The sequence below is a fragment of the Thermobia domestica genome, chromosome 9 (assembly GCF_964235325.1).
Source record: "Thermobia domestica chromosome 9, izTheDome1.hap1.1, whole genome shotgun sequence".
Taxonomy (NCBI): Eukaryota; Metazoa; Arthropoda; class Insecta; order Zygentoma; family Lepismatidae; genus Thermobia; species Thermobia domestica.
The window spans coordinates 103158072-103172125 of NC_137462.1; the positions used below are offsets into that span (position 1 = coordinate 103158072).

A 14054-nucleotide genomic window follows, 5' to 3' on the forward strand; every position below is an offset into this window, starting at 1 on the left:
GCAAAAATGGTAATAGATGGCAAGAAGTGATTTTCTGCAATCAATTAAACATTCAAACAACACATATCATCCCCATCCTGGAAATGATAGGAATTCACTACAGCTTTCGGTTTCAATATTAATCTACATATAGCAAAATCTTTAAAAGATAGTGAGCTTTTTTTATATATATAACAACACTAGATAGCGTCTATATAGTGTCTGATGAAGGACATGGTAGATATTCGAAACTGTAAGACATTAGTTTAAAATACAGTGTGTGTGTTAAAGCTTTGATCAGTATTTCTTTTGTTATAGAGTTTTTTTAAAATCGATTTAGCGTTCTAAAAATATATACCATCGTTTCTTAACGCTCTATTTAAACTAAAAGTGGTATAAATCAACCACTTCCGGTTTTAACGTTGTTTGCTATAGAGTAAAAAAGCCTATATCGAGAAGCGCCTTTTTTCAATCAATTAAGCGTTGCAAGAATACATTCCATCCAAGGGCGCCCATGTTGTGGTTTCCAAGAGGAGGTAAGTATAAGCGACGTTTCAAAAGTAGTTTCAAATTTTGCTGTAACTAATGTAAAAATTCTATTGGATTTTCGATATTCTGAAGTACAATTTCCTCTAGGGGGGCGAGCGCCCCACCTTGTTCCCCCTGATGGGCGCCCTTGATTTCATCTTCATTTTAATCTATCTACTGCAGCCGGAAGTGGTAGAAATCTTCTATCACTTTCAGTTTCAATGTTAATTTAGAACTGTTTGTTACGCCAAACAAACCAAACTTATTCTCGTGATGTATATAGGACACTGCTACTATCTGGATAAATGCTGGTCACGGTTTCCAAAGTAAATGCATTATTACAATTGAATAGATATTTTAACATACTTCTTGTACATAATTTTTAATTTAGTCTACATTTCTTTTTTATATGAGACAATGTTAGTCTCACTTTGTCTCGAAACCCGAGCATGTCGTACTTAGTGACCGATGCTAAGTATACTTTCTTGATAAAGTAAATTTTAGATTTTTTTATATGAATTTAGTGTCCCGTTCAGTAACGAGGCTATGTAGGGCGCGGATCTACAGTTTAACATGGTATCTGAATTACATGAGTTCCCGCCGAGGATCGAACCCAGAGGCGTATCCTCACAACCATGAGGGAGGTCAAGTAAATTTTAGAGTGACCGCGTTTTTTTTTTTTTTTTTGACAGAATACTAAACACTAGTATGAACCCTTCCAACTGGTCTAGTGGCCAGCTCGCGTCTGTTGTTTGTCATACTGGACCTCGGGTTTGATTCCCAGTGGGAAAGCCTTGAACGCATTACGATGATTCAGATTCCACCTTAATGTAGGTCTATGTCTCATAAAGCGTCGTTATTGAAAAGGGTAAGAGAGTATATGTCTCATACATTCTCGCTGCAGAAAGGGACGATCAACGTAAAAGGCAAATTAAAACTGCTTCCTTTCTGATGATTTTTCTCGGTTGGGATGCTACCAATAAAACTTAAGAAGATAATAATTGTCATAGTTTATATACAGAGTATGTGCATAAAATACTGTATCAATATTTGTGCTCCATGCCTGGTGTGGTTTCGTCTTCCGAAAGTGTTTTAGAAGGAATCAAACAACTTTTGTCCAACTTCTCTTATTAGAATATTTTTATTTGCAGTTTCTTCCATTATCATTTATTTTCTTTGTCTTTATTCACTGTTACTATAATATAGTGCATATAGTTGTAAAGATCGAAATTATATAAACTAGCAGACGTTAGTGGCGTACGTAAAAGAGGTTCAGGGTTTTATCTCCTCTATGTGCACGATAAGCAAGAATAAACATTTATACACTGTAAGATGTGTATACAAGCACCTGAAATTATATCATGCAGTCTAAAAGTGTTTAGCTTTTTGCGCAACTGATGGCGTTAACTGCCTCAAATCTCAGGGTATATGCGTCGCGGCGGGTCAGACCTAACGTCATTTGACAACTAACAGTTGAAGATAGTAGATGTGCAAAAAGTATTGCTCCGTGAAATTGAGTGAGCTTTCTGCAAAGCTGTGCTCCATTTTACAATTTTATTTTGATGAAAGCGGGCCTGTGAAGAAATTTGTGCTGTTAATGGCAAGATACGTTATCAGAAGTAACAGCCAAAAAATGGTTCAATCGCTTTCGTTCTGGAAATTTAGATATCCTAAATGCTTCTTGGACTGGGCGACCAGGCACAACAAAAGTAGATCATATTTTTGCAAAAGTCGAGCAAGATCGGCATATAAACAGCCATATCATTGCCAATGACGTGAACATGCATCACCGAACACTGCTAAATTATTTTGAGAAGACTAACTACAAAAAGAAGCTTGGCGTTCGAGTGTGACGTGGTCTGACTCAAAAACATTTATTGGATCGGCTCGCTGTCTGTGAATCTGTTCTGAAACGTGATGAACTCGAGTCATTTTTGAAGTGTTTGATCACGTGTGATGAAAAGTGGATAACCTATAAGAACAATGTGTGAAAAAAAAAAAAAAGTCGTGGTCAAACTGAAGAGTCCACACTGACTCTCAGGAAGGTTGTGGTGTACGTTTGGTGAAACTGGAAAGATATTGTGCGTCACGAACTTCTGCTGCCGGGCAGACCGATAGACTCGGACATATATTGTCGACAATTAGCGCAAGTCCATCTAGCAATTCAAAAGAAACGGCCGGAACTGGTCAACAAAGAATGGCGTGTACCACGCTGACAACGCCAGATCGCATACATTTTTAACGAACCATCAGAAGTTGAGAGTACTTGCCTGGGAGATCATAATGCATCTACCATATAACCCGGTCAGTCTATCATTTGTTTTGGTCTCTGTAGAACTCTCTAAATGTTTAGTTAGTTTCAAAACCGCGTGTGACAATTTTTTGACCAGAAACTACATAAATTTTATATCGACGGGAATGTTGTCGGAAAAATGACAGATCATGGAACAAAATGGTGCATATATGTTTTCATGTTATTTTCAAATCGCAATAAATGAAATCTCAACTTTGACTTACAGAAGTGCAATAATTTTTACACAATCTGATATTTACTTGAAGCCCCCATGACGATCTGCGCACCCGCACACCACTGCAAGACGTTATTTATGAGAGCTTGTAACGTTTAATTATACCTGCTATAATATTATTATTATTAATAATAATAATAATAATAATAATAATGTAGGATTTACATAATATATTTACTAGTAAGCAAAATGTAATCAAAATAGAATGGAAAGAATTAGAAACGAAAAGTAATTCAGCTTTTAGCTTCGAGCATCACAAAACAAGAGCTATGTCACTTTTAAGATTTATTTTTAGTGGAGTATAGCAATCTCAAAATGCCAATGCCCTCGGCATCTCTTAAGAAGTTCACTTATCAGTGAACAAAGATGCACAAAAGACACCTGTGTGACCTACTATGGAGTATCATCAGGGGGTTCCTAACATTTTCAAACAGCTAATACAACCACAACCACAAATATTCTGTCACCAGAAAGGGCAATGCCATCTCATTACACACAATAAGTTGCAATGTCCTGCTGATGAGGGCATTGACCTCAGCAATACTAAACAAAACCAAGTGAAGAGGCTTCTACTGCATATTGGGAAAGAATTTCCGAGAAACTCTTTGTTATTGTCTCTTGGGAATATCGTTTCACTCTTGTATTCTTGTATCACTGGGAGGGAGGAACCTATAATGTTATGCTGTGTGGGGGGTGATTCTGTCATATTTGCAAAAGTGTTCTGGAAACAAGATGATTTTAAGCGGTGTCTGTTTGAAAGGTCAATAACCTCAAGAGTTGATAGGCCTCTGGTGTAAAATCATAATGCTATTGCAGTTGAGGAAGTTGTGGGGTGTTCTAGATTCTTCTGTTCTTTGTTTCAATATTGTAAATAATATAGTGGAGGTAAGGTCCAAGGAAATCTTCAAAAGGAAAGAAAGAAGGAAAAGATCATCAGCTATATACGTGACCTGTAGGCTAAATGAAATGGATGATGTACTTACAATTAATATTGATGATTAAAATTTAAATATAAGTACTTTATAATGACTTCAGCAAACCGGCACATGTTTCCAACGCTTTTTGAGAATTTTGATAATGCTAATCCAGTTTAAATTATGAGTTTAAAGAGAACTATTTCTAAATTTGATCAAACAGTGTGTAGGGCAGAATACGCTAAGTTTGTCATTATTATATAGACATCTGTTGAGTAACTAAATTTTTACAACATTTGGTTGAATACTTTCAATGAAACTTAGTTGAAATCCCATATTTGCCACTTTTCGATTCAGCTTATCGCAAGTTTCTTTCTTACTGTTATGATGAAAAGCATTTTTTTTTTAAATACAGTAACAGCTTTTCCTTAAAAATAACATAAATCCTATTAAAAAGTAAGAAAATAAAACAAACCGCACTAAAAAGCTTATAGAATTCTATTTTTAATATAATTATTCCTTAAAAATCTGTTTATGCATGGCTTAAAAAAAAACATGAAGAACGCCAGTAGCGTACGCAGGAATTTATTTCGGGGAGGGGACCCAAACTCAATATGAGGATATTTGATAGTAAAATTCCTAAAATTGTCCTAAAATTAGGCTAATTTTACACAAAAGTCGAAATTTCGGGGGGGTCCGGACCTCCAGGACCCACGCCTTGCGTACGCACCTGGGGAACGCTATCATAGACGATCAGTTTATAAATATACAGTATGAGACTGCTCCCCATGTTTTTCCTTTTAGTCATGCATAAATAGATTTTTGAAAAAAAAAAGTAATTTCCTTATATACATAATTATTTTTTTTAATTTTTAGTTTGAATTGTATTATTTTTTTGAAGAAGCTTGTTTTTCTTTTTTAAATTTTCTAACTATTACCGCTTCTCTCCCTCCATCTATTACTGTTTTTACTGTATAGCGATCAACGTTAAACAGAAAGTGGTTTCCTGCTACTTCGGTTTCAATACACAGATTATATGACATTTAATATATTCTTGGACGCTGAATTGGGTCAACGTGAAAACCGTTAAATTTCTGCCAGTTCTGGTGTGAATAGGGCATAGAGTAGATGGTACCTATTCTCAGAACGCTAAACAGATTTTTAGAAAACGCTTCTCGCTATGTCTTATCGTTTTTGGTCTATGTAGATCAATATTGAAACCGAAAGTCGTATCGCAGTGGATTTCTACCATTTTAAGTTTTAGTATAGACTTAAGGATGGAAATGAAATGTATTCTTTAGACGCTTAATCGATTGCAGGAAAAGCTTCTTTGTATCTATTACCGTTTCTACTCTATAGCAACGTTAAAACTGGAAATGGTTGATTCTGTACCACTTCCGGTTTAAATAGTGGGTTAAGAGAGATGATCGTATATATTCTTAGTACGCTAAATCGAGTCCATAAAACCGCTTCTCACTGTCTGGTGAGCGTTTTTGTTTTATGTAGATCAATATTGAAACCTGAAGTCGTTGTGGATTTGTCACATTTCCAGTTTTGTAGAAATTTAAGGATGGAAATTAATGTATTCTTGGGACGCTTAACCGATTGCAGAAAACCGCATCTCTCTTTATCAATTACCGGTTTGACTCTATAGCGATCAACGTTAAAACCGGAAATCGTTAATTTCTACCACTTCTGACTTGCGTGTCTGCTCCAAAAAAAGAACTTGGTTTTTAACGTTTGACCCTCTAAATTTTCATCAAGTTCAATGGTGATTGTCCAAGTTGTTCTTGAGATATTTGTCTTCTGGACGGACGGAGAGGGTAAATATATAAAGGAGTTTAGAAAAATCATGCGAAAATCAGTACGTCTGGTCACCCCATAATAGTCAGTTGGTTCAGAGCTATATACGAAACTGTTCTTTCACCTTCTTTCTTCCTTTTTATAACTAAACTAGCTGAAATGCCCGCACTTCGCACGGGTCAGATAAAATATCTATGTAAACAAACTGAACAACGAAAGAAAAACTTTTTTTTTTTTTTTTTTTTACTAATGGATTTGACACTAATATCGGTCATTTCGGATTATTTTTACATGTTTTGGTATTCCCCCTTCCCGGTGACACCCGGCCCGCATACAACGGTAGCTGAATTTGAAACTAATCGCTAATGGAAGTATCACCATCGATCTCAACGGCCGCGAAAACTGTGGATTTGACACTAATATCGGTCATTTTAGATTATTTTTACATGTCTCGGTATTCCATTCTCACCCCACCTCCCGGTGACCCCCGGCCTGCAGCCGAGTGGGGTGAATGTGGACGTTAATGCAATCGGAGGTTCACCGTTGATCTCAGCGACCGCGAAAACTATGAATTCGACATTAATAAATCGGTCCTTTTCTACTACTTTTGCATGTCACGATAAACGCCCCCCTACGATCCCCCTGGTTCGAATTTTGAAAAGAAGGCTTCGTCTTGGTCTGCGACCTGGATCAAGGTACCCGTGACCAAATTTGGTAACTCTTGGTCCACTCGTCTGGTCCCCAGGCCGCACATAGAGAGACAGACACACAGACGCACAAACAAACTCTTTATTTTATTTATATTATATGAAAGGAAATATATATTCAGATTTAAGTTTTTATTCGTAACTATTTCTAATGTATCTTGCTTTAATACGTAAATTTGATACTTAAGCTAATGTAAGTAATCTGAAATTAATTTTATATAGCTTCTTTTAAGTTCTTCTCAAGTTCCTAATGAGATGATTGTCTTGTATATTTCAGTCAAACACAGATCAAAATCTAAACATAAATAGGAGAAAATGATTGATTTATATATTGCTATTAAACTTTTATTTAGATTGAATCATATTGATAGCAGCAATTTATAATTTCATACGCAGTAAGTCAAGAAGATGCCAAAGCCAATTACTTGTACGCTATAACTATTATATCCTTTCTTACGAAAATCTTTTCGGACTATTCGGGTTTCTTTCAAGCTGGAATAGAAATGTCTTGAATCTACTCTTTCTTTAAGATTTTTTACAGGTTTTCTCCCACTTTCACAGTTGTAAATCCTAGAGCACAACTATCACACTACAAAGTTATATCATTCTGCCTGTCTTGAAGAAAAACAATTAAGAGAGCAAAGTGGACGCTTAAACAAATACGAAAAACACGAGATATCGGAAATGATAAATGATAAGATTATCAGCATTATGAAATGAAAATGAAATGAAATCGTTCAGTTTTACATCCCACGTTTATGTAGTGCAGGTTAAAGGAGGCGATGAGAAGTGGATGAAATGTTGGAAGAAGAAAATGAGAGGAAATAGGGAAAAAAATCACTGTACTTGTCAATCACAAAGTCTACTTGGAACTGAGATCGAATCAGGGAACCCACGCACCAGAGTTGAATGCTTTACCATTGAGTCTCACGACTATCATCAGGGTTAGAAATTATATTTTTGGGCTTTTGGCATCTCGTTTTATCCCATCACGAATGAGAGATAACGATCTAGAGACCTGCACGGGCCGAATTTTTCGGCCCGAGCCCAATCCGGCCCGAACGTACCTAGGCCCGGCCCAGCCCGGGCCCGAAAAGTTTTGGAGATTTTCGGCCCGATCCCGGCCCGGCCCGGCCCGATAAGTTTTTAAAATTCTTGGCCCAAGCCCGGCCCGGGCCCGATATATTTTAAAAGTTTTTGGCCCGACCCAGGCCCGATAATTTTTAAAAAAAAAATTAGCTCGAGCTCCAAACTTTCTCAAAATTTAGTACTAAATTTGACCTAACCCACAGAAGCATTTTCTAAACTCTGGTTCACAACCTGACGCTTGCCTCCCGAATGGTACCATTGCCTATTAGAACTTTGCCTGTTATCGAGAGAACAAAAACTCCATTCCCTGTAACAAAAATCTAACTTAATTGATTTTTAGCGTAAAGTGAAGATGGCAATATTGTTTAGCGACAGGCAAAACATTCCCACCCCTTCTTGTTATATTTTGAGTTCAGTGAAGGTCAATGTCAGAGCTCAATTTACCGCATAATGCCTGCAATCCTCTATAGTGAAAGTGGAGCCGCTAAGCAACACAAACTGTAAATAGCTATTGCATCCTTTGTAACATTTTTCACGGACACACTTCTTCAACGTTTGGCTTTATTCCAATTATCGTTTAACGAAAGTCAATAATTATTAAAGAATTGCAACTGATCGGCCTCAGCCCGGCCCGACCTGAAGAGAAATCAGTGTCGGACAGCCCAAGCCCGGCCCGGCCCAAAGAAATAACAGTGTCGGCCCGCCCAAGCCCGGCCCGGCCCAAAGAAAGAGCAGAGTCGGCCCGCCCAAGCCCGGCCCGTGCAGGTCTCTATAACGATCCTCGCCAATCACATTGCCCGGGAAATGAGGGAAAGAAAAAAGGAAACGGGAAGCAAGTAAGCGACCTGGGACCTTAATGTTTGGTTTCATTCTGGCAATTGGTTGGTATGAATGAGGAAAACTCAGGAGAAACCTCACTCAGGATGCCTGGCTTGAAAAAGATATTATACCCGACCGAGTGTCCCCACCAGAAATCGAGTCCGGGACCGCTCGCATTAAAGGACGAGAGCGTGCATGATCACACTATGTACCACACATTTTGTCCTTGGAAGTGTAATCGTTATTTCTATTTGCGTGTGTTGAGAAAATACAAAAATGCTACATTATTTTGAATACACTGTGCTTTTGTGACGTATAGGACGAAATATGTGCTAAAAATAACCTCTATGAACTATGTAATTTCTGAGGTATTTGAAGTTCGTTTTCAGATTACTTCCCCATCCAATCTGGCGACACTGCACGATGCTGCAATACTACGAATTTGAAGGGAACCAATTGACCACAGTACCAACTGATATTTCTGCATAGTGTACCCATCGAAATGACGAAGTGCTAAAAATGCACCTAAATTCATATATTGGAACACTCATTCGTCGATGGCCCCAGTTCCACATAGCCTCCAGTATTCTGTTCCGTCTCCCCCTGAAAAACCGAATAGCTCTCCCGAACATGACTCGTCAGACATTGATGATAAAGATATGAAATATGTGGACTACATAGGCGATTTTCCGCCAGCAGAAAAGTACTATCCAAATCAGGAAGATCTTATCGATTTGATCAGAGTACTTGGTCTCACTGAAACCAATGGTGAGCTCTAAACTTCAAGACTGAAACAGTGAGATTTAGTAGACGAGTCCAGGTTATGTAACAATCCTTATTCGCGTTTGTTGGTTTGTTTGTGTGTTTATTTTCACTTTGAAAGATGGACTGTGCTTTTGTAATAATACCATCGACTTGTTCGAGTCAATTGTTATGGCACGGCATGAGGTAAGGAGTTAAATGTGCAAATTAGGTTTCTACTTTTTAATTCACTCATTCAGTCTTTTTTTTTTTTTTTTTTAATAAACCACAGAAATCATTTGAGGGGGTAGGAAATTCAGTGCTAAATCTCTTATGAGACAGCACACAATATTGTATTACATATATTGATGTGTGTGTATTTAACTTTCCTTAGAAAATATATTCTAAAGAAAATGTGATATAATAGATCTACGCAAAAATATGGATTTTAATACATGTACAATTAAAGTGAAATGGAGCTGAAAGTGTACTCATACAACTTACGTGTATAATCTTACTGAATGCGTGAGGCCCAACGAGTTTTTCATGTTATAATTTGTATCATACTTTCGTCCATCGAAAACAGGATTACCCAATATGAAACGTGACATAACAGAATATTTTACCAATAAATAAACTAATAAGTTGTTTTTTGTATCGTATAAATATAATGTTATGTAGTTTTAAAACGTGTTTCTTGTTTATTATTGATAACATCCCAACTCAGCTGTAGACTAGAACTGACCAATCAGATGTACTTGTTTAGTCCATATTTGGTCGTCTTTTAACTGTTTTCGTAGATTGTAAATAAATATATCTGAATACTTTTCATAAACGGTGTAGTTAGTGTGTCCTTTCAAACATATATATAGACTTTCGGTATTTATTTAAATAAATGGAAATGATTTAATGAGATTTGCTTTGGGTAGTGAAAATTTCCATTAATACGGTATTTAATAGAAAGGCACAGGAAAAGTACGGTTAATTGATGAAGGTGTAGTTTTAATTCGTATTCCAGCACAGGATAAGTGCTAGTTTCTTTTATATTTCAATTTACCTTATGTTACAGAGCCGTGGTTGTAGTTAGTATGACTTCGTCTACTAACTGGACAGCCCGAGTTCAAATCCTAATGGGGGCGGGAGATTTTCTTGTTCCAATTAATCTCACTCAACTCTTGGGTTTTCCATAGCCTGTCCCGAATAGAGGGAGAGACACACTTTGCTTATTGATCTCATGTTGAGAATACGATTTTACTAATTACAGGAAAACAAGCAAATTCTACATATAATTATTCTTGTTGCTGTGTTTTCATTAAGACCTTGTTTTCTGTTGCATATACATCCTGTCTTATATAGACAAAAGTTGATTCGCCCTTCTAGTGTCTTAACTGCTGAAGGAGACTGGATCACATCTTGGGGATGAGGCAGCACTTAATAGTATGTAGCACCATCATGGTGGTCATTTTTAAGTCCACCTCCTTGGATTCAAATATATAATTTTATTTTTCAGGTGATCCCGCATAGCACTGTCGTTTCAGGAGTGCATTGTAGTTATGTTGATGAGTTGTAGGTGCAGCATGCGAATAATAGGAAGCGCATTTGGCGCATTGAATCCAGAAACATGGGATATTTCATACCGTACCATACCCAAGATAGTGGAGAAATTTAGGGACAGGGTTCTGTGTTACAAAGACCACCTAATGGACATCCGAGCTGTGGATGAAGAAACTGCAACGGCACTTTTGGCACCTTTTGTGAAAAGCCTGTAACCCAGCACGCCAAGGGAGATAGATGTCTGTCGAAAGTAAATCCTCAGAGGTCAAATGTTGTACACCAACAAATAAGTCTCATACACGAGTCAGTTGTGATAGCACTTCACGGAAGATTGCGTATTACAGTTCGCCTAATTGTTTGTTGAGGAATGCAACCCCACATATTTATCGGTTGTGACTTTACAAGAATCTTGTAGCTGTAATTAAAAAATATTGTAACCCGATCTTTCTATTTACTGGTTACACATTACAACGTTCTGAAAGCAAGAAAGATATCACCACCCGTGCAGCACTGCACTCTAGTGGACAAATAGTGAACCTCCTCATTAAAAGCATCTCCTCCCCGTCCAAAAGAATCCGTTCTTTCGGAAGCGGTGAAACTTTTTTTTTTTCTTTATGTCAGCGGGAGGGCGATAGCAGGTAGCAAGCAAGACGACCCAGAAAGTTGCACATGGTTTTACTACTTGCAAGATGAAGAAAAATGCTGTATGTCCCTTTAAAGACTATGTTTACTTGAAGAAATATTGTAGAGTTGCTTTTTTTTTTTTTTTTTTTTTTTTTTTTTTTTGACCTACAAGATTCTTATAAAGTGACAACCCAGCTTTAGTTTAGGTTAGCGATGAGGCCAATTTTTATATGCAGGAAGAGATAATTAAGCAATGAATTTGTATTGGTCGGTTTCAAACTCAAAGGTGGATCCCAGTAAAGGCATAGAAGAAACTTTGATATGGTTCGGTATATGAAACTGGCAGGAGTTGTGCGCCACGTGTTCATTGACTATCAGTGGGTGGTGATCAATATCTTAAATTCTACGTGAGGATATGTTTCTTTCTTTTTAGAATCCCGAAGTTCAATTTTCACCCTTTTTGCAACATAGTGGTGAGCCTCCGCACTTTTTGTGGGAGTCCGACAGTTTATGAATAAGCATTTCCCGGCCAATGAATAGGTAGGAGAGGGTCTCATCTAGTGACGACTACTGTGATCCTCGCATCTTACTAGTTTTGTTTTGTACTTCGAAATCACTAAAAATCCGATGTGTGCTGGGTGGAAACCCTCAACTAGCCCTGCAACGCACTGTGTTTTACCTTGTCCCGGTGTCTCTATGATGACACAGGTACTAAGGAAGGACTGAATAAAAATGTGTAACCAGCAAAAGGGACTATGCTGAATATATGTTGTAAAATGTCATTTCTTCACTTGCACGAATAATGACTTCTATATGAATAAAGTTAGGCTAGGGAATAACTTCACATTTATACTTCTGGTGGAAAACTACTTCAAATTCTATATAGCACGAACACTTTCCCATTTAAAATTTAAAACCGTAATTCAAGACAGTAACTTGCCCCTATGATAGTACTATACTCTATCAAGTGCAATCTCATCCACATTGTCTCTGTGCAAGATATGGTCCCTTTTCCTCTAATTGTTTTTAAATTATTAAAGTGTATCTAGAATTTTGCCTCACGCTGTATATATGCAAATCACCTTTTCTGTGTTGGACACACTGCATTACCTCCACCTTCCTGCGATTGTTTCTTCATCCAGATAAGAGGTATGAAATAAAAAAGCTAATGAAAAAAGATCTGTCGCCGTATTACTTTATATTTTGTTCTTTCATATATGTAGTATGTATTGTATGTATTGTCATCCATTTAAATACAAAACGCATATTCTAAACTGATTATGAATTTTTGTATTTGAATTTAAAAATTCATTTTATGTCTATATTTTGTTCCATTAAATACAGGAGCGGAGCCAATGGAGCCAAGGCTCAGGGGGCCCCAAAAAATCCCTCTCTTTAGCACTAAAATATAGCAATCAACTTATATCATAGGCTTCAGACCCATGCTAATTTTTTCCCGCTCGATACGCTCGCAGTATCGCTAAAGTTAGTCAACGTCTTCACGATACTTATTTTGTGAGGGAGTGATCTATTTTGGGACTATTACAAACCAAATTTTTAGCTTGTGGTGACAATTCTGTTGACCATTTGGCTTGTATTTGGCACTTGTGTGTTACACTGCAGTATGTGAGCATTTATCGGTTAATAATGCATGTAATTAAACTAATTATTGTGAACTTGGAATACATTAAAATATTACAGCATATTTTTCAGTGTTTTGATAAGCCTGTGAGGCTGTGGAAGGCAGGAAAGAAAATTTATGCGCTGGAATTATTCGTAACATAGGGCCCCCTTGAAATAGTCGGCTCCAGGACCCCAAAAACCTTAATCCGCCCCTGATTAAATTTCAAAATCGGAAATATAATCTAAATATTTGTTTGTGTATTTCTTTCAGGCATTTCGAGTCGAGGTATGGCGTCACTATATCAGATGCATCGAACGGGACCACATATTAAGAAACGACCACCACGACAACCACTTGATGGGCGTCCCCAAATGAAAGGTGTCGTACTCAAGACATTAATTAAGAAACCGAAGAAACCAAATTCAGCGAACAGAAAGTGTGTTTTAGTACGACTAAGCAACGGAAAAGAAATGGTTGCCTATGTACCGGGCATAGGACATAATCTTCAAGAGCACAATATTGTTCTAGTACGCGTGGGACGATCTCAGGATTTGCCCGGAGTGAAAATTAAGTGTGTGCGAGGAAAATACGATTTACCACATGTGATTAAGAAGTAGTTGTGTACTTCAAGTTAAATCCTTCCTGCTTAGTTTTGTATATTGTATATCAAATAATATATTGAATCAAACTGTCTGTTTGTGTATATATTGCCAATAATGCATAGGTATGCATTACCATAGTCTTATTAGGTAAATAACTTGGTACTGGTATTGTATAGGAATAATTTAAGCGATTAGAAGATGGCTTGTTGTATAAGTAGGTGCTTCTGCATTGAAGTTGCCAGAAACACTTTTTCCTTTCGTCTTCCTTTAACATCCGATTCCAAACTTGTGTTCGGTAGTTAGTAATAAGATTATAATTCCAAATTGTGTTTATCTTACCCCAATTTTGAAACAATACAATGTCAAATAATACAATATATATATATATATAATACATTGCCCACATTTTCCATATTCACTTCAAACTCTTTTCATAATAATTGCACGTCATATCAAGATTTGTGTGTACCAATTCTTGCCAAAGATTACTTCATCAGCTGTGCTACAAACTTAATAAGAGTCTTCCATGATGCTATTGGCAG

At 37.1% G+C, this 14054-nt stretch overlaps 1 protein-coding gene across 2 annotated transcripts in view; it reads left to right on the forward strand.

Annotated features, from left to right (window-relative positions):
* Positions 1–13603, forward strand: part of tko (30S ribosomal protein S12 technical knockout) — a 59396-nt gene extending 45793 nt beyond the window's left edge. For both annotated transcript variants that reach the window (XM_081771635.1, XM_081771636.1), the window contains exon 3: positions 13181–13603. In XM_081771635.1, coding sequence (XP_081627761.1) covers positions 13181–13527 — 347 coding nt within the window. In that variant the 3' untranslated portion in view covers positions 13528–13603. The remainder of the gene's footprint in view (positions 1–13180) is intronic.
* Positions 13604–14054: the final 451 nt, after the last annotated feature.